This window comes from Myiozetetes cayanensis, unplaced genomic scaffold (genome assembly GCF_022539395.1).
Source record: "Myiozetetes cayanensis isolate MyiCay16 unplaced genomic scaffold, myiCay2020 scf1, whole genome shotgun sequence".
NCBI lineage: Eukaryota > Metazoa > Chordata > Aves > Passeriformes > Tyrannidae > Myiozetetes > Myiozetetes cayanensis.
The window spans coordinates 21,087,249-21,109,354 of NW_026086604.1; the positions used below are offsets into that span (position 1 = coordinate 21,087,249).

Genomic DNA, 22,106 nt, shown 5'->3' on the forward strand with positions numbered 1-22,106 from the left:
TTCTTAGTAATAACATTCAGCATTTTCCTTCTCTGTGTACACAACAAACACAACTGTGCTAATCTTATAAGTGTAAAAGAGATGAGAAATTACCTTTATCACCACCATTTAAGTTACTTTGAGAAATGGCAGTGGTAAGGGCAAAGTCTTGGTGCTAAGGAGAAAATACCACCTTTTACCTTCTGAATATCAGATCTCTCTTCACGCTGAGGAACAGAAGCAACTTTTTCTTCATCTACCCAGTTTCCCCACTCCTCTGCTGGTGCATTCCAATCAGAGCTGGGATCAGCTGAAGAAAGTCCATCTACAAAGATTAAAAGTTTTTTTCAGGAATATTGCTTTACTTTACAGGTGCTGTTTGCCAGTTTAAAAATGAAAAAAAAAAATCACAACCAAAACTAAGCATAAACTCACTTCTTGAAATCAAGATATAAATAGGAATTTCCTATATTTCTGAAAAAAAGTAAAGATTTTATGGATAGGTACAGGAAATTTTTAAGTAATGAGTATGACAGTGATTTTACAGTGCAGTCTGATTAAAGACTAATCACAGCAGCTAGCCAGATGCAAATGCTTTGAGATATTTTTCTAAACTAAATAAAGAGGAAACAATTTAAGAGTTGTTATCTATGTGAAACCTTCTTCCTAGTTTGTGAAAAAATTAGGATGAACTGCAACACTGATCAATCTTACCTTGGTAAGACTACACTTTACAAGTGATGTATCTGAAAGTGTAAATCTTAGTCAAAAGTCATCTTGAAGCACTGACATTTATTAATAACCTTATTTTTTCTAAGACTCTTGAATCCCTATTCCATTTTGTTATTCTTCATTTATGATGTCACACAGGAATGACAGGTTTAAAGGGTCAGTTATATAAAAGTTAAAAATATCTGAAAGGAAGAACTAAGCCTTAGACTGTTTAGCAGAAAGTTACTGCAAGCCATTTTTAAACCAAAACACCTTGTAAAATATAGCATTTTCATTTCACATTTATATTAACATCACAAATATTTTTCACCCCCCTGTCTATATTAAACTGAAGATGAGGTAAACTTGGTCTGCCAACTACAATGGGATTCAGTTTAGTAATTTAAAAATCAAATCAAAATGAAAAGTAACAACAAACTCAATTAAATTTACTGGCAAACATTACAAAGCTAAAAATGCACTAAGAGATCTTAAAATTAGTTAGAATACTTTTCTGCCTCTTGCCTTCATACAAAAATATTACCTTAATTATGTCTACTTTGGATGCTAACATTTACTTATTTGAACACCCAGTTACCGTTCAACGTAACACTTTACAGTTTATCTACTGCCCTCTCACTGGCTGCTTAAGGAAAACATCCATTCCCATTAATAATAAAAGTAAGTAGTATTTCTACATACAGTTAATTTCCTCATCCCGATCCTGATAAAGCAGTAAGGTGTATCCATGTATCACATTGGCCTAAACTTGCATTTACCCACTTCTATCATTGTACCCTTCAATTAGTTGACATCTATGATGAAATTACTCTATTAACAGAAGCTATACCCATAAACACTCTATGCTCAGAAACGTGAATGAATTATGCTTTTGATAAAACGTAAATCTGATTACTTTCAAACGATTAACTGATATGTGCTTCCCTTATCCTTAAACCAGATAAACCACAAAGCTAAGTTTCCAAATGATCTGGTATCAAAGCAATCAATGCCAAAAGTGCTGTTATCCAGGACTGCATCAATCTATTTCACTTTTGCAGTCATTAAACAGGAAGTTGTTTTTAGAGAGAAGGTAACATGCAAGGCTGCTTTTGCAGTCCATTTCTGGAACAATTTTCCAGCTCAATGCCGTAATGAGATGCAGCAAACTTTTTCTTAAGCAGGGAGGGGAAAGCAGGGAATAAACACCCATTTTACCACAATTCCCAAGTAATTTCAGTGATTTCTATCCTGTATATGCTTTCTATACACAAGATACACAAGAACTTCCTAATGTTTGGAAAATGTGAAAGTAAGTTAGATTAAATACAAGAGTCTTATGTCACATTAACTTTTCAGTAAGGTGCATACATACAGAAACAAACTGACTCAAATACAATCTGCTAAATATGTATTTTGCAGACTGCAGTAGATTCTTCTCATCATTTGCAGTAATACTTTTTTAATTTATTACGAAGATTTTTCTAGTAAAAGCCAGAACTGCCTTAAAATGCATGAGCTTTCTTACTTCTGAGTTTGAACAGCCAAGTATGTTTTCTAAAAATTAACCATTTTCTATTATAATTTCTCAAAATACTTCTTCCTGATTTCTTCAAACTGTCAATTAGCTTTACAAAAGTGAAACATTCCAGGTTTTTCCTCAGATACCCACAACTGTCCAATACTAGTAGCTAATATAAGTAACTAACAGCAATTAACATTTTATTAATGAACATTTTAGAGGAACATACTTAACCCAGACCATTCATCATCAACAGGGGGTTGAGCATGACTTAAATCCCACTGAAAATCAGAAGTACCAGTCTGAGAAACTGATTCACTGTTGGATCCTGAAAGGGAATAAATAAAATTGTACTTGTAAGTTAACAAGCTTCTTGAAGTTTTCTTGGGGAACAAAATTCCAATCAAAGTAGGAAAGGAAGACAAAAGCCTCAAAGAAAACACTCTAAGGTCTGCACAGGACAGGAAAACTAGTAGGCTTTGTACATGAGGTATATTCAGAAAAGAAGGAAACTGAAGGAAGACAAAATTAAGTCAGGAAAATAATATGGAAAAGAGATAAGAGTGAGACACAGCAGTCTGTAAGGCTTACAGAAGTCTCCTCAAACTGAAAAATACAATGAAATTTCGTGGATAACAAAATTATTACTCTGTATTAGTAGGAACTCTTACAGGGAGAAGCTTAAAAAGATTAATAGAAAAAACCTCATTAATCACACTGCAGGTCGACCAATTAAACTATACATTACTAACATTCCAATCTCATTTAAAGTAAAGGATTTCAGGAACATAAAAGCAGCACAGCAAACAACAGTAAGGCCAGTATCAGTCATGATAACAGCAAGTGTTACACACTTTATTAACAAGAAACAGAAACCATTACATAAAAAAGTAAAAACCAAAAAAACCTTAATTGTAAGAATGAAAGAAATTAATATATTATGGTATGCTGAGACTTTCTTCTGAAATGCAGTTTAAATATGACCTGGGTCTCTTTTATATACACCTCTGCAAAATATACGTCAGGTGAGAGAAACATTGACATGTTCTCATTTTTTTGCCAGGTAGTCACAATGAAGAAGTAAATATATGTCCATGTGGTCACTTTGCATTACAATGTTGCTGGTTAATAGCAACGAATAGCATTCACTGTTTCCACACTTCTCTCAAAGTTTTAATGCTGCTATTGCAGATGAATCTCAGCTCAGTCTGTCATTCTACTTCATTTAATAAACTTGAAGTTTTAGTTTAGAGACAACCTGAACTCAAGTGGCTGCTTGGAAATTTTTGGTTTTTAATTAAAACTCTCTGCACAATTAAGACTCAGGACACGGAGCTTGAGTTCAACAGTTAAAAGCCTGTAACATGCAATACAAGCAAACACAGCCTAAGTGCATAAGCACTTGGCCAGCTACTTCCAAATAGAAAATAGCCATGCCAAGCTCATGCAGTAAGCAAGCAAGAGCAGAAAACCTATGATCCCTTTATTGTATAATAAATCATTGTAGCACTTATGTCAGTAGTTCAACATACAAGATTTATTATAAAGGCAGGTTTGCACTCTACAGTAATTTCACCCTTCAAAAAAGAAAACCCTAGAGCTCAGCTTTTCCATCTGTCTTACAGAGAAAAGACTCAAGACTTAAAATCCTGCCTATGGAACATATTTTGAAAGTAGTGATTCAGTTCCTTGAAGGGCAAAAAAACATCAAATAACAAACCTCCCAAAAGATCAGGGGTAAATGGGCTTTCCTAGAAAGCAATCTTCCGATTTCTAGCTTGAGACACAGCAAGACTGAGCAACCTCTTATGCCCATTATTTAGACTTAACACACAAACAGGAAGGCTAAGTAAGAAATCACAGAATGATCTGGGTTGGAAGGGACCTTAAAGATCATCTCATTCCAAGCCCCTCTACATGCCAACCTTCTTACTGATCTAGCTTTTGATTATCAATTTAAAACAGTTACTTCATTGCATAACTTCAGCATAATAAAAAAGCTTTCTAGGCTTTCATAAAGCACATCTACTCTTTACAGTACTATTTTCAAAGAACAATGAGAAAAATGCTTATTAATAACACTACATTCCACCTGGTGAAGTAGAAGAGAGTGGAAAAATCTTTGGAAAGGCATACATACCAGAAACTGCAGGAGTTAATCCAAATGAGGAAAAAGAAGTAGAATTCTGTTCAGAGGTATTAATCCTTGCATCCACATTCCAAGCAGCTGTGGAGGAAGGGGAGAAAAAAATTAAAAGAACTTCACACACTGTTGGCAAAGTTGGAAAAGTTATTTAATTATGAATTAAGTCAGAAAAACAGTGGACATTCCAGCTGTGATAACATTTCACACAATTGAGGACATTAATCAGTGCTGATAGAGATAGGACTTCAGGAACACACAGCTTGAAATAATTTCCAGGCTTTCCAAGATCATCTTCCCTTTACAGCCTTTTCTATTTATAAACTTCTCACAGAGGAAAAGTAGACTGTGTTTTGAACACTATTCTATTATTCTTCCCATTATCACAACCATTAAGTTATTGAAAAGCACATGTAGATGAAACACAGCTTGGAGAAAACACATATATATAAAAATGTGTGTGTTACAGAATAGAACCAAATTCAGAATAATTTTTGAGAAACAGGAGATACTGTTTAAAAATGAACACATACTTGACTGTTAAATGTAAGGCAGAAAATAAGCAGAAATAACCAGTGGCGCTAATGTGTCAAAAGGAACACCTGGTTATAATATGATTCTAACCAAAAACTACTAGTGTTTTTTATTTTGAATCACATTTATTTAATTGGGAGGGATGCACTAAAAACTGGACAGGTATTCCAGATGTTGTCCAAAAGATGGACAATCACTATCCCTAATCTACTGGCTCTTGTGTTAATACATCCCAGAGTACTGTTGGTGTCCTTTGCTGCTAGGACCTATGGCAGGCTCATGTCCAGCTTGGTGGCCTGCAGGACTCCTTATCCACAGAGCTCCTCTCCACACGGTCAGACTCCAGCCAGGATTGCTTCCAAACCAAGGTTCAGAACTTCACATTTGTCCTCACTGAACTTCCTCAGGTTCCTGTTGACCCATTTTTTCACTGGGTTTAGGTTCTTCTGGATGGCACCCGTGATCTGGACTGTATCAACTGATTCCCCTGTTCCCACTCAAGTTTGGTGTAAACTAGAAATATGATGTAAATGGCACTCTGCTGTCTCTTTCAGGTCACTTATAAAGACAATAAACAGGACAGTTTAAGTACAGCCCTGTGATATCCCCCTTGTTACCAGCCTCAAGGGAGAGTAGGACTTATAATCATTACCTTTGAGCCTGACCAGTTTTTCAACCATCCTAACTTTGATACAACAATACTGTGAGAGACAGTGTTGAAAGCATTAGTCAAGTCACTGCTTGATTTCCACTGCTCTCTCCTCATCCACAAAATTAGTCATTTTACCAGAAGTAAATTAGCCTGGTCAAACATGATGTATTCTCAGTAACAAAACCAACAAAAAGATGGTCACAGTAACCAGGAACTGCCTTATTAGAATATACAGCAGAAAATAACTAACTAGAACATGAAAAAAGCCCTTTGCTTCTACTTGGCAACAGTAAAGCTTCCAATGACATTTCAGGCCCAGCCCTCAACCCCATTTCAAGATATGCCAGAGAAATCAAAAAAGGTCTAGGCTTGTGCTGGTTATGGCTGGGGTAGGGCTGTGTTTTGGATTTGTGCTGAAAAGAGGGTTGATAATACAGTGATGTTTTTGTCATTGCTGAGCACTGCTTACACAGAGTCAAGGCCTTTTCCAGCTTTTAACCCTTCTGATTCTCTCCCCCATCCCACTGGTGGGGACAAGCATCTGTGTGGGGCTTGCTTACTGGCTGGGATTAAGCCATGACAAGATTAAAGCAACACTGCTGAATTCAAAGGAACACTGCTTTCCAGAAGAGATGAGAATTAGTTAGACTGAACAGTGGGAAGGGCCACATTACAGCATTTACTAATAATTTGGAGATTGTTGTCCAGAGAGAAATAAAAAAAAATCTCTTCTCTATTATTACTATGGACAGCACAAGTGATAAAGGTAGAAAATTGTACTGAACACTAAAAAACAGTTTCTAATATGAAAAACAGTGTAATACTAAATGTCACAAAAGCTGAACAATCTTTACGCCTGGAGCCTAAACAAACACCTGCCAAAACCAAACACAGTTGATTTGATCATGTTGGATCAACAGAACAGACTTATGACCTGGGATTTAAGACATTCTTTAAAAGAACTTACACTTCAAAATGGCACAATTTTATCTCAAAAACGATTTTATCTCAGATAAACTCAAAAAACCTAGTTTAACTGTACACGCAGCCATAGATGGATGCTAAATCATCAGAACTTACAGTAAACAGAAATTGTTCAGTTCAGATTTCACTAGACTGTGCCAAGATTTTTTTAATATATAAGCATAAAGATATTTCAGAGATCCAGTCCTACAAAATATATTTATGTAAAAATGCTTAACTGAAGCAACTTTATTCAGAACAGCTTACCAATAGGAGTGAACAAAGAACGCTCTTTCCAGGGCCTGCTCACCAGACCTACACCCCAGTCCTTTCCATTTCCATTAGCATCTCCAGTGTCCTGGCCCCAAGCCAACGTCTCAGTCTTCCTCTTCCCAGCTGCAGTTGAAGGAACAGATGTCCACTTCTCCTCCCCTACACCAATCTGTGAGATTTTTACAGACTTCTCATTCCAGCTTCCTCCATTTACTGTATGGCTTTCACTCAATCCAGGAGAAACTTAGACACAAGAATAATGAAAGCATTATTTAAAATAAGAACTGGGTGAAGAATTAAAATATCACTTACACGCACACTTACTTGTTAAAAAAACCCCAAAACCAAAAGACAAATGAACGGCAGCTTTGCTACACCAGTGTGACACAGACGAGCTGCTGCTCTGTCTCAGTTGATTTTCCAGTTCAGATGATATGCACCATCTGTCTACTAACTTGAAGAGTAAGGAACAAACAGCACCAACTGCACTCTCTTTCCTCACCCCTTTCTTTATAGGGCTGGTATATTGGTGAACCATTGCCTCTAGATTAAAAAAAGATCAAGTAATTTCTCTTAGAGTATGATGATGATTTGTGGAAAATCCTATTCACTAAATAGAGAATATTTTTGGTTTCATAATTGCATACAGCAGTTCTCCAAGCAGGAAGCAGAAGAAATTACCAAGTATTAGAAAATATTTACCAAACACTGCACAGGATTTACAAAAAGCATAGTTATCATATTGAACACAGAGTCCACCACTGTTAAGAGTTAAAAATCATGGAAGCACTCTCAAAATAATTTATAAGTAACATATTTTATGTTATACTAAGATAAAAGACCACAAGACTCCAACAGTCTACTGTGATGAGAAATTACTAGCCATGACAAGTTTAATGTATACTTTGAGAGAAGTCAGCAGTACACTGAGATAAAGATCCTTATAAAACATTTTTAAATTTATGTCCCCATAAAATATAAGGGCTAGTGCGCACCGTCTCAACTCCTATTCATCACAAACCTTTCTCAAAGGGCTTTGTATATCAAAACCCCTCTCCCTTTTTACACATGCAGTGTAAGCAACAGAAACACTGCTCTTTTACAAACAATTAAGAAATACGTGCATATTGCAAGTGTAACACTTAAACAAATGAGCCAATACCTCATGCGTAAGTCAGTATTATCTGCCAACAAAAACTACAGACCAAGCATTTTATTCCTCAAATGAAATCATAGCTCAGGCAGCACGGACATGCCAAATTCAAGGCGGCCTCACTGACAAAGAATTGATTAGGTGAGATATGCCTAAGATTTTCCCAGACAAATCAATTTCAAACACAGATATCTGTAACATCATCACTGCTGCACAACCAAACACTGATACCAAAACACTGCCCATTCTCCACAGCACTAGCACTGCTCCTGCCAGTCAACTTCACCACTGGGTAATATGAAGTCCTGGGGAAAGGCAACCACAAAAATGCCAGAGACAGAAACAAAACTGGTAGAAAACCCCTTCTGGAACCTTGCAAAAAGGTACCTGAGGTCTTGAAGGACCAAACTGATTATTCTGTGTTTATTATACTACTCTTTACCTTCTACATGACCATGTTTTTACAGAATCACAGAAAACTCAAGATTGAAAGAGATTTCTCAAAGTCACCTAGTTCTACCTTCTGCTCAAAGCACAGTTAACTTCAAAATTATACCATATGATTCAAGTTCTGGAAATCATAAAGGCTGATAGTATAAAGCATCTATGGGAAATCTCATGAAGAGCTTTTTTCCTCATGGCCTGTCAGAATTTCCTCTTACTGAAACTTGATTATTGCCTCCTATTCTCCCATTATGTATCTCTGAAGAATAAAGCTCCTTCTGTGTGATGGTACAGAAAGTTTGCATGTGAAGTAAAGCTCTCAAAAAAGGGTAGAAAGGGATTCACTTTCTGGATTGAGTGCTTTTAATAATTCATTTGACTTTCTTAACTACACTAACTACTTTTCATTAAAACGACACCACTAATGTTGGCTATGAATAAGAAACAACTATGTTAACTTCATTATTCCAAACTAATTCACTTTAGGTATTACTATAGCAGTATCTCTTATTAGAAAACTGCTGAGATTCACTAGTCAATGACAGTTTAAAAATAGCCAAATTTTTTGTGTGTGACATATGTCATGTTAATTTATAAGCATGTACTTATATTTAAGAACTTTAAAAAGGAATGTGTTTATGCATCTCAAAAGAGTATGTAAAGAACTGAGTAAGTAGCACATACAACCTGAAACAAGGGAAAACTCTGCAATAATCAGAACCTGTGGGCTCTTGGCAGTTATCTGTACTAAGTTTTTCTTTGAGTAAATAGTCAATTCACTAACATGAAAACGAGTGTAAGTTTGAAAAGCCAGCACAGTGGATTTTTCAGTGGAGCTTGAAAATAAGCTTTAATGTTCTGTAAGCAACAATTTTTATAGTAGGTAATCTGTCTGAAAATTCTAGATATTGAATCCTATTTCCTCATGTAACAGAGACTGTTTTCAACCTGTTAAAAGGTAACTGAAACTTTGAGATATAATATTTATACATTACATTTGCATAGCCAAAGAGCCAGCTATATAATATAAAGTTCCATGTCAGTAACTGCACATAGTCCTGCACCAACAATTGGTGTTTTCCACTTCTGTAAAACACTTCTCTAGTTACTTATGATGCCCAATAATGAAAAATTTTTACCTTGTGGAATTGATGACTCTGCCTTGGCAGGTTTAGAGCTGCTAATCTGTGCATTAGAAAGTGTATCACCTGATTAAGAAGTAAGAGGAAACAAAGTTAGATGAAGCTTTTTCAAACACCACCACTCGTAAAAATCTTCTTAAAGAGTATCCATTATTTTAGGAAACATATTAATATCTCAAGTAAATGAAGACATTTCCAGAAAATTTAAGAATAAAATTAAAATGCTCTATTATAATTTATTTATTAATTGTGCTTATTTTGCAGATAGAGTGAACCCAAACTGACTTAGCACCCATAAACCAAGTAACTGCAGATTTCAAAGAACCTTAGGTAATTTCCTCATGAGTGAAGAGCAAAAATCTAAACCAGAGCCTGTTATTTTCAAGATAAGGGCGGCTCTAAGTATTTCTAACCTTTAACTATTTCTTTCTAACTCACCATGAAAACACTAGATACAGCTGAATTATTTGCAGATTAGTTTGGTACAAAGTGATACATAAGAACATGATACATAAAGGACTCTGGCTAGAGAGGTTACAGTAGCAGTTATGTTTCACCACAGTGCAGAGAGACAATTGGAACTACAATTTCTTAAAACTCTCCGTAAATGGACAGGGAAAAAAGAGGAAACAATTGATCTAGTCCTCAGGGCAAAAATTATGTTCTCAGTCAAGATGGAAACAAGTGTCAATAAAACACCAGCGTGAGGCATACAAATTTCAATAAATTGTTACAAGGTATCAGACAGTTGCTAGGCTCAGTCTTTTTGTCACTGAACATCAAGCTTCATCTAATTAAAGCACCAATTTCTCAGTTGCAGCCAAATATGAATTCCTGTGCCTACACATGATTTAAACCAGCCCATGCAACCTTCTGTAACAGCAGCAGCCATATCTATTGAATTCTTAGCTATAATAATTGATTACTAAATCTCAGCCAGATGTGCCTCACCATTATGAACAGCTTTAGTATAGGGTACTACTAAATCTACTTCGGAAAAAATGCCTACACGTTAAGCACTGAATGATCTTTAAAGAGAACTTCATGGGCATAACTCTCCCGCAAGGAAGTACTCAAAAAGTTAAGGAGCTGGTGCTGCCTGCAGCAGTGCTGAGGATGCCTTTGAAGTTCCAGGAACATAAAGGGTAGAGTCAGCAGAGCACAAGTGAAGGAACAGGGATATATGTCTGCACAGCTGTGCAGGTACCGACAGAGCAACAGTGCGGACAGAGGCCAGTGTCTTAGCCACTTACTCCAGAACACTCTCTCTTGAGCCTCCCCAAGAACATGGCTAAAAAGGGGGGAGTTTTGCACAATGAGAAAGTACTTCTACACAGCCTGACATAATTTCCTAAAGAGGTTCACCTCCAAATATACCTATCATACATCCAAAACAGTGTCACTATTTAAGTGTTCACATAAAGTTATCTTTCTAGGACACATTCACAGAGCTATCGACCATCATACCTTTACTTTTCCTGAGACCAACAGAGAGTGGTGGTGCAGGCATCAGTTGTTCAATGGATGCAGTAACCGTATTTTCCAGCCCCTGGAGATTTGATTCTCCCGAGCCACCATCGGTCAGCACCTTGTCTCGTTTACGCTGCTGACGCTTCTCTCTGTTACTGATTTTTGTCTCCCAGGCTCCTAAAACATCACCCAAATGAAAACATCAAAAACTAAGCCAGAGACCAAGGGAAGAGCTTTAGCTTGTCTCATACCAAGCTGAAGTCTGAAGGCTGACATTGTTGCCCGTAATGAGAACACAAACTAACAAAGTGTCAGTTTATGCGGTGCTTTATTCAGGGCCCGGGGTCCCTGTGGACTCCTGTCCCAAGACAGGTACCCAAAGACCCACATTTTGAACGCATCTTTTATACTATTTTCCAAGCAAGGTTACATGATTGGTTTTACATTTCACAGGAGACATAGCAGTTAAACATAAACTTACATATCACTTTGATTATATTCAAATATTAATCCATTTACCTGACTGTTAATCCATTTACCTAACTGTAAACATTGTGTAATTAAATCCCACCACCAGATTACATCCTATCTCTAGTTGCAAATTTTTCTTGTCTCGGTTCTACTTGACTTATTGTTTCTTTTTGGTCAGCACAGCCTTAATGTCTAAGCAGTCCCAACTTAGCTCTGACAAGCCCTGACTTGTTTCTGGCAGGGGCCTTTTCAGGCCTATGCTCCCGACAAGCCTTGACCACACTGCAACAACATGGCAGTCAGCTTCAACATTAGTTTGAAAACACAAACAAATGGCCAAAGGTAAGCTTTTCTGGATGAAATGTGATTAATACTTTGCTTCACATGAAGTAAACATGAGGCCCTACTATTCACAACTTCTGTTTTCATAAGTTTAACTTAGAAAAATCAGTTTAAGTTACTAAATTCTGTTGTTTCAAAGATCAGATTTCCAGATATAATACATGACTATGGAGTTACGACAAAATAAGTTTATGTTTTTTTATGCATCAAACACAAATAAATCTTAAACAGCATTTAAGTCAAAATGTTTGCATGTTGTGTATGTTTGTGTTCAGTACCTTCATCAACTTCCTTTCCATCTAGACGAGATGTATCCTGAACCGTTTTAGCATCTCCCTTTGATTTCTTTTTTTTCTTTGACTAGAATAATAATAAAAAAAGCACATTATCTTAATAGTTATTTAGTGGTCACTTTTCATAGCAATTGAGAATTCTCCCCCTCTACCCGCTGCCAAAAAAAAGCAGGAATAAATTTGAAACAGATTTTCCTGAACAACCCTCTGTGAAAGACTTACACAGCACAGAAATGGCAGGTGGGTGGAACATTACTTATGCTACAGAGCACAAAGCCTGGTGGAAGAAGCTGTGCTGGTGGCATCACAATCACAGAGGAGTAATGAGCTGTGTAGCAGGCAGATCCCAGTCTGGCAAAATTTGTTTTGTGCAGAAGCAAGAATAAAGTTACACATGGAGAAACAAATAATGCCAGTGACTCTTTAAAAAAAAAGATATGAAAATTCCAGGTTGGAAATTATTTCAAAACATAAGTTGTGCTTAGACCCATACATAAAAGATTTTTTTTTCCCCCAAGGTTTCACCAATTATGGCTTCTTGAATATAAGAGCTAAGCTAAACAAATAGGAACAGATATGACTATTTCTGCAAGCAGTTTTGGTGCAACAGGTAGCAATATACAGTGTTGGCCAACAGCCAAAGAGCACAGGAGGAACTCAGTAGGCCAGCCAAAATTTTTGAGTCCTGAAGATGCACCGTACCCCATGCAAGAACGATAAAAAAATAAACTTCTCTTCTTGATCCCTAATGGTCTAATTATTTCTAGTATTCAAGACAAAGCAAAGTTGTGTGTTTTTAAGCATTGATGACATTTTAACATTCTACAGTCTCATTCACAGTCACTTCTCATATAACAATCCCTTACACTAAACATAAAAAAACCCTTGGTAATGCAGCAAGTCACTAAAATGGAAAGAAGGGAAGAAACTATTCAAAGTGTCAAGGGATTTATAAAGTCAGTGAACAGCCACAGATCAAACATTACCCAAGGCTTCCCTTCCCACAGTGCAGAACAACTTAAATGACTACCCTGAAAAATGTGCATGAAATTCACAACCCCGAAGCAGGTAAGAAATAGAGGAACACAAAGGAGGCGTGATTTTCATTGAAAGCCTATATCCCAGCACAAAAAAATAACCACGCCCTTCAGGTCATAGATTATATGTATTCATATATCTACATACATGTACATAATTCGTTAATCCCACTCACTGACTTACACCATCCATCCCAAGCTACACAAAGACACACACAGAACCCCTTAAAACCTTAGCAGGTTTATAATGTTACAAATGTAACAGATGCCCTGAGAAGCCTTACCAAATAATTAGATGCCTGTATAGTCACCTGTAGTTCAAGGAAAGTTCTTGAGTATGCTTTTGACTGAAGGGTAACAATCTACTCCTGAGGCAGTCATGCTCTGCCCAGGGTCACCCAAAGTGATATGAAAAATCATCCATATAGTGGCACTCATTTAGTGCAGTTCCAGCTTCAACTTTGCATTTTAAAATTCAGATAATTTATGTTAGCAATTTTAAGGCAAAACTTGAGTTCAGCATTTAAACACCTCGCCTACTTGAAAACCTGCAAATAGTTATTCATTCAGGTTCAAATTGTGTTATGTTCTTGGGAAAAAACCCAACAAAGTCAATCAGATATGCAAAACATGGGGAACAGAAAGAGGCACACAGCATGAAATTTTAAGGTAAACCTACTTCATAGAAAAGTCCTTTATTTGCCAATGCCAAAAAGACTTCATGTCCCACAGCAAACTAAAAGGATACAGTCTTTTAGCCAATATACTAACTGCAAAAGAAGTTATTAGAGGGCATTAGTGTACGTTTATTAAAGCCTGAAAGAGCTAAAGAAATGACAACAATCACAGAAAGGCTTGGTTTGAAAGGGACCTCAAATATCATCCAGTTACAACCTCCCTGCCATGGGCAGGGATACCTTTCACTAGACCAGGTTGCTCAATGCCCCATCCAACCTGGCCTTGAACAGAGCCAGGGATGGGGCATTCACAGCTTCTCTGGGCAACCTGTTCCAGTGCCCCACCACCCTCACACTATGCTAATTTCTGACTGTTTATGCACAATCATTTATTTTTCCAATACTCATCAGTAGAGGTAAAACAAATGCATTTTGTTGAGGAAAATAAGTCAGAAATCCATGACAGTGGGAAAATTTAATGGAAAATGTTAGCAAAAGAACGAAGCAAAAAAATTATCATCAAAGGCTTATCAAGTATATCCATGTTGCCTACAAATGATAGCATATATGATAAGGCAAGAAGATATTAGTCCTCACAGTGCCAAAAATAAAAATGTTTTTAATGTAGCTGTTCAATCTGCATAACAAAAAGCTCACACCACGCTTCAAAGCCCATATTTGTCATCAAAAATTAAGAACTCTAATGGATACATCTGGCAAAAGAAATAAGCAGGCACATGGTCTTAATCCTCTGAATAGTAGTTCTCCAATTGTTAGACCATTTACAAGGCACTTAACAATACTATCATTATGCTGCATCTCCACAGAAGCCATTGAAGAAACACAAACTTAATTTCTGTAGGCTTAACATTGTCACATGATGAACAGAGATATCAGTGTTTAGTTGGGGGCAGGAGAGTGTTTTGCTTCACAAACATTCCATGATAAGATATGATCTCAGAAGTTAAGAAAATACTTCTTTAGCTCTTTCCAACACCAATTCAGATTAGCACTATTTATAGTAAGAAATATGCCTCTTCACTCATGTAAGTAACAGGATTTTAAATTACAAATAGAGTTACTAGATACTGAAATAACATACACTAAACTTTGACATTGTCATTTTGTATCCATAACTGACCTTTTCATTCTTCTTTTCTGTCTCCACAGGCTGCTTTATATTGTCTTTACGGACAGTTTGTGTTACTTCATCTTCAGATACATCAAGGAAAGACCGTCCATTAGGCTGTGTAAATAATAGTGTAAATAATAAAATAATTGAAGAAAGTAGATAATGCAAAGCTCAAATTACACTATTACTGAAATGCAATTACTTGTTGACTGGAAAATGCTTGTACAATTCTTGAATAAAGAACTGTGGAGTGGTGCTTAAAATACTTACTGCAATTCTCTATTTACCAAACATAGAAATGAAAAAGGAGAGGAAGCAGGTCTCCTCATTTCATCTCACTCCTACTCAACCCAGGAATTGCATATCAAAAGGTAAATTTCTGAAAGTTACCAGTTTTTTTAAGTTCTCTGCAGCTGCTCCAAAAGCAGATTCAGAACAGCTACAGTTGTATGTGCCAAAAATTATCTAATTAACACAATTACCACTTTGTAGCAGTTCAGCAACAGGCTGAATTTTTAGAATTAATTCCTACTTTAACCAAACGTTTGGAATTTCTGTGTATATCTCTCACAGCTCACTTCCTTCACAAGTTAAACTTCATAGTAGAACAGAAATTAGAAGTCAAACATGAAGCATGACTAAGCATGACATCCCATTGTTCTTTCCAGACAGATTTGATTATAGGCGTTACATTAGTCTACCATTTTCCCCTCACATAATAAAGGAAAGTAAATTAGCATGTGTTATTCAATATCTAAAGTTAAAACTCTGGACAATGATTAAATTAGTCTTTACCACTACCTTTGGCAGCAGAGGCATACACCTTAGCCTATATATTCCCCATACAATAATGTAATAATTCTAAAGTTGTTCACTGTCAAAAAGCTGTGACTGAAATTACTGTGCTTAACCACAGAAAAGATGAGAATAAGTATACATTATACTACTGTCAGCCATTAATTTCATTGAGTGAAAAACAATTGTCAAGAATAGTTATGGACAGAGTCCACACAAATGTCACTGATTCACATTCAGAATGACTCAGATAAATTAATGGATGAAAATTAAATAATCATAAATAACTACTTCAAAGTTGCTTTAATTCTGGCAATTCTTTTAAAGTTCAAGTTATACTACCTTTAGTTATTTTTTGTTATTAAACCAAAAGCTATTTTAACCCTGCATCACACAAACGTAATTGCTTTCAAGTAAAACAAAAGCCGTATCACAACTCAGTGCGGCCTATTCCTTCAAATATCAGATTTGATCCTCAGTTTTACTGTTACAGGTATTTAAGTCTTGCACTGTTATATTACACTTACAATCCACCACTGGCATGATTTCACCAGTGCATAACATAGTATTGCTTACCGTAGTTAGTAAGCATGCCAACTTCTTAAAAGTAACTATTAATAGAAATTGAAAGATCAGGTCACCTAACCCCTCTTCTCCTGCAACAACCAGCTCTAAACTAGAGTTCTCATATCTAAGGTGCAGTACATTTCCCTCAGCATTCTGAAAATTAAGTATATTTTACAAATCTGTGTCCCAGAACTCTCCCTAAAAGTTCTTCTCAACAAAGCTCACAATACTGAGTTTCACAGGGATACCAAAGGCCTGATACTCAATCTTGAAAATAACTCATTGCCGAAAATCAGTTCTTGTGCCCCTCTATTTTCTTCCTATTCTGTATAGCAGTAGAGTTAAGTATTAAATTTGATGCATCTAGTATTGGACTTGAGTCAAGAAAGTTTACAGCCAACAAACTTCTTAAATTCTGTACCTTGATTTGCTTCTTTGCTATTACATATATACCTTAAATTAAAAAAAAAAAACACTACACTTTCTTAATCCCTTCCAAATATTCAACAGTTAAAGGTTTTAAATAATTTAAAAATCTTCAGCTGTTTCTCTGAAGTAATAAACTAATTCATACCCCTTAAGAACCCTCTGGAAAAATTCATCCTCATGACTGCTCAAAATGCTGTCTGATCATCTGATCATGTAAACAACAACCTCTAGAAATATGTTTAAAAACTTGCAGTTCGATACACTAAGGGAGAAATATATCCCTGAATAGTGTCCTTTTCAGTGGAAGCTTTCCACATTTATTTTTTGCCCACAGATGAATCACAGCATTTTAACCAAAATTCATGTGACCATTTTTGGATATACCAAAGACAGCAACTGAAGTGGGAAAGAAAAAAGCTTTCCTATAGTACTCAGAAATGTTTTGCTTTAAAAAGACAACCACAGCCCAAAATTTAAAACTTTATGGGTAATATATTAAACATCCACTGACAAAATGAATTAATTCAAATTGTGCAATTTATTATTTGCCATCTTCCCCCCCCCCCATCCTAAGGCCTCCAGGTATGATGCAACAAGGCAGAAATAGTGCTGTCAACAACAGCACTGATTACTGAATGCTTTTCTTGCCTGATGACCCTAAAATTCCAATATTTAAACAAACCTTTTTTCACACAATTCATTTGAGGGTGTGAAGATACACCAAAAGTAGAAAAGGTTTTGCTGAGACTGTCAAAATGAAAAATATTCTTTAAACATGGCACAGTGCAAAGGATAACTCAGTTTCACATTTCAAATAGCAGTTAATGAAATTGCTTTAATCACAGTCTTACACGGCTGTATTAGCCAAAGCCCTTAGTTACACACCATAAAGATATCTCTCCTTAGAATACCTTTGGCCAATGAAAGAACCTGTTTACTAGTATTTTCTGTAAGTTTCTCTTCAGAAAGAAACTAAGCAGTTTTCTCTTTAAGCCCTGTAGAATCCTATAGCTCAACCTGTGCCCTTTGATCATTAATATACACTCAAACCAATGTGGGTGTATCAGCTGAAAGTATAAAGTCTTTATACAATCTCTGACTGCAACAAGCATTAAACAGTCACAGCCCAGAAAGTTCTTTCAAGAAGACCAAGTATGAAAATCTCTCAAATGAATGCAAATGCTTTTACTAGATCGTGTAGCATTTACTCTCCAGGTGTACTTCAAACAGTAGGAAGTACATAGTCAATTCGGAATTTTCCACATCTACAAATAGATGGTGTGAATGGCTTTCTAAAGCTGTAGCAGAGCACAGAAGATGGTTACTCTCAAGTTTCTGTGGTGTTTTGCAGATGGCACAGAAACCATGTAAGAACAGCTTCACCTTTTTCTGCTGAAAGTTTAAAAAGTAGGAAAGAGAGACACACCAATTATTCAGGAGGAATTAAAATATAATCTCGAGTGATTTTTGGAAGGAAAAAAAAAAGTCTTGATGGGACCAAGGAACTCTGTGACAGGAGAAACAGATCACTGCCTCTTCCAGGAATTTAAAGGAAAAAAAAAAAAAAAAGGCAAGCAGCTTCAGTTTTACTGCACAGAATCTGAAGTAAGGACACCATATTACCTTGCTCCAAGCAGCTGGAGAAAGCCAGAACTGGTTCCATAAACTATAATGGTAATGACTGCCTAACAGTTTCAGCTCCATTTTTTTCTCAGCATGCTCATAAGTAAATATACAGAATCTCATAGCTGCTACTGTATCCAGTCAACACAGTGCTATTCAACTAAACCTACTTTACTGAAAACATGAGGTAAGCTGTACCCTACTTATACTGGAACTCAATGAAGCCACATGCAAGAAAGCTATTAATATTCTTCCTCAGAAAAGGTACAGTGAAGAACACTTCTGAACCTGACTGATGAGTGTTACGCATCGCCTGCCATACAGTGAGCTCAGTAATGCTGTATTAAAGTAACCCTACAGCTTTTAATTAGACATCTGTAGTGTGTTCTTAATGCTACAGACCAGTTGCTCTAAGCTTTCTGAAACGCCTGCAATGGAAATCTAGACCCTGGTATAGCAAGTCCTGTAGCAAATCTACTGGTAATAGGCTTACTCTTTTCCCCTCCCAGACCTCAGTATTAGCATCCCCTCGCACAAAACCACGAGATGAAAATGACCAGGCAACAATCAGTAATAATTTCTGCTGCATCTTTAAATTGCCAATGTTATTTTGAGATTTTTTCACATGAAAGTCAGAAAACATTGGACACGTTAATACCAGTCTTTCTGAACTTATCTTGGAAAATGAGAGCTAGGCAGGCCTAATAACCTTTGCCACTGGTATAAACTTATTTGCACTTCAGTTAATGATTCAGTTTGTGCATTTTCTTTTGGGTAAAGGTGGGATTTTTTTTCATCTTTGAATGGAAATAATGAATACAAAGTACTATAAAAATAACTTTTAAAATCTTAACAATACAGAATGACAGCTTAAAAACTACTTTACAATTTGATTATGAAAAGATTTGCTTTACATTGCCTTAACTTTATTCAGTGTCTGCATAAACCAAGCTTGAAACGGTACAAGTATTTGTATTCACCAAAAATGTCAGTTAGTGAAGTTTTATATGAAATTAAAACAAGTTAGCTTTTATGAAGCCCTACACTACAATGGATTATCAAGTCAACAGTAAATATCTGCACATTCACTCTATCTTCTATTGAGGCACTTTTTAACGTCTTCAATGATGACTTGCAAGAGCTTATGCTTTGTTTTCATACTGGAGATTAAAAAAAATAAAACAAGCAAAATCTAAATAATTAGTCTTCATTTTCAAGAAGGTATAACAGATCTATTAAATCTTGAAAAATCTGCTGTTCAAGATGGCAAAAAAATTACAACTTTAGCATGCCTTCTCCAAAATGGAGACCCCAGCTACACTGGAAAGATTCTGAATCACAGCATTTCCTCTTCTTGGTGCTTGGGACTCAGACCCTTGCAACTTCCAGAAAAAACTTCAGTGGTTCAGTGTTCACAGGCAGGTTGGTGGTGTATTCTGGCTCTTTCTTTTTTCTATTTTTTTTTTTTTTTTAGATGTTCTAGCCTTAACTTCCAAATAAAAAAACAATCACCAAACTGGCCAAATCGTAATACTGCCACAGACTCAAATAAAGATACAAACCATTGTCTCTCCTTTTTCTGGCCATTAGGGAAACAATTAAGATTTTATAGAGCAAGATATAATTATATGACACAGTTGTAACAGGCGGGGGACATCTGCTACACTTTCATTCCTATAATCCATTTGGACATAAATAGGATTACAAACATCCTAACAATATAAAAGCTATAGAAGCAATCCCTTCAAGCCCCAAACCTGTGACAACTGGAAGCTTTGGAAGGGCTGTTGAAAATGTCTGCATTCTACTAATTTTTTCACAAGTGGATGCACACTGTCAAGGATGGAGGGTTCCCACACTACATACTGAGGATTTTAAAAAAAAATTACAGGAATGATCTGTTTTTAAGGGGCTGCTAAGACACAGATTTCCTTATTAAAGGAGATGATCCTTACTGTAACAACTAAATCAGACATATTCCTACTGAGGCAAGCTCGCCACATGATTGACATTAACATGTTCCATTGAAAATACACAGTAATAAGCTTACTCAAGTTTGAATCATCACAGCATTTATGAGACTTAGAATGCTGCTTCCACTAGTCTTTATCTGCCTAGACTACAACTCCTGTCTTGAAACTCTAAGCCATACCAAGGTCTCCACTACTGGGTCCTAACCCTGCAAGCATTTACTGACTACTACTACTACTACTAAATAAGGCTTTCATATAATTTTTGTTGCTCCCATAAAGCTTCTAAAAAGAAGCGAGCCTTTTCCCCACCACCTAGTATTATTAACATGTAATTTCCGTGTGTGCGCGCTACTCCTCCAGGTTTTCGGTGGAACCAAGTAATCCAGAGTACACGAGACGACTCCAGAGCAGTCAGGATCCCCCATCATCGCTTCCACAGGCAAATATCGCTCGGCGGGAAGTCTGTGGCACCCGGACCCTACGATCGGTCCTGCCCTTCCCAGGGGTGCCCACCCGACCGGCGGGCGGTTCACGGGGCGGGGGCACCGACACAGGGCCCGGGGGAGCGGCCCCCTCGCCCTCCCGCAGGGAACCGCCGGGCGCCCCCGCCCGTCCCGTCCCGTCCCGTCCCGCCGCTGTCAATGAGCCTTTCACCCCCCGGCCCTCTCGGCCCCCGCACCCCCCTCACCCGCGCCGCTTTCTCCGGCAGCTTCTTCCTGTTTCGCTTCTTCTGCTCTTCGCCTTTGAGGTTGATCTGCCCGGGGCCCGGGCCCGCCGCCTTGCCCTGGCCCCCGCCGGCCGCCAGGCCCGCGCCGACCGCCTCGTCACCCTTCCTGCCGGCCGCGCTCCGCGCCGGCTGCTTGCGGAGGCCGCCCCGGCAGGCCGCGGCCACCAGCAGCGCCAGCAGCGCCAGCCCCAGCGCGGCCGGCAGGGCCAGGGCGATCCAGGTGGGCAGCGCCTGCGGGTCGAGGCCCAGCTCCAGGCCCAGCTCGGCACGCAGCAGACCCAGCCCGCCCGACAGGGCGTCCCGCACCCGGACCGCCGCCTCCTCAGCCCGCCGGGCCGCCGCCTCCTGCCAGCTCCCCGCAGCCATCGCGCTCCCCGACCCCGCAGAGGCCCGAACCGGGCGGGGCGGCGAAGGCGCGCTCAGGCCGAGCGCATCGCGCCCTCGGGAGAGCCGCGCCGGCCCGCCCGAACCGGAGGCGCCGGGGGTCGGCGGGAGGGAGAACGGGGCGCGGTGGGAGGCTCGGCGGGACGCGGCTGCCTCAGCCCCGGGGGCGCCCGGGTCTCCTCCTCTTCCTCCTGCCCGCCCTCCGCCTCGCGGGCGACGTCACGGCCCCGCCGCGCACCCGCCGCAGCGCGGCCCCGGCGCCATCAGCAGCTCCCGCCTCCGCCCCCGCCCCCCGCGCCGCGCCCCGCCCGGCCCGGCCCAGCCCAGGGCGGCGCCGGCACGGGAGGCAGGCACCTCGACGTGGCAGGCAGCGAGCGGGGAGGGAGCGCCGGGGAGGCCCAGGGGTTGGAAAAGATCTCCAAGATCATCGACTCCAACCTCTGACCGAACACCGTCGTGTCAACTAGACCATGGAGCTAAGAGCCACTTCCAGTCTTTCCTTATGCACCTCCAGGGATAGTGATTCCACCACCTCCCTAGGCAGCTCATTCTAGTGTATAATCACCCTTTCTGTATAGAAATTCCTCCTAATGTCGAGCCTAAATCTCATCTGGCACATCTTGAGGCTGTGTCTCATCCTGTCGCTCGTGACCTGGGAGAAGAGGGCGAC

General features: G+C 38.6%; 1 protein-coding gene across 2 annotated transcripts in view; it reads right to left on the minus strand.

The window, feature by feature from the left end:
* The window catches only part of MTDH (metadherin), a 32,670-nt gene extending 11,048 nt beyond the window's left edge, over positions 1–21,622 (minus strand). For both annotated transcript variants that reach the window (XM_050312558.1, XM_050312548.1), the window contains exons 1-9: positions 21,014–21,622; positions 14,948–15,052; positions 12,078–12,159; positions 10,984–11,163; positions 9,514–9,582; positions 6,772–7,020; positions 4,353–4,439; positions 2,442–2,540; positions 180–304 (exon numbers count right to left, since the gene is read on the minus strand). In XM_050312558.1, the coding sequence (XP_050168515.1) occupies positions 180–304; positions 2,442–2,540; positions 4,353–4,439; positions 6,772–7,020; positions 9,514–9,582; positions 10,984–11,163; positions 12,078–12,159; positions 14,948–15,052; positions 21,014–21,418 (1,401 nt within the window). In that variant the 5' untranslated portion in view covers positions 21,419–21,622. The remainder of the gene's footprint in view (positions 1–179; positions 305–2,441; positions 2,541–4,352; positions 4,440–6,771; positions 7,021–9,513; positions 9,583–10,983; positions 11,164–12,077; positions 12,160–14,947; positions 15,053–21,013) is intronic.
* Positions 21,623–22,106: the final 484 nt, after the last annotated feature.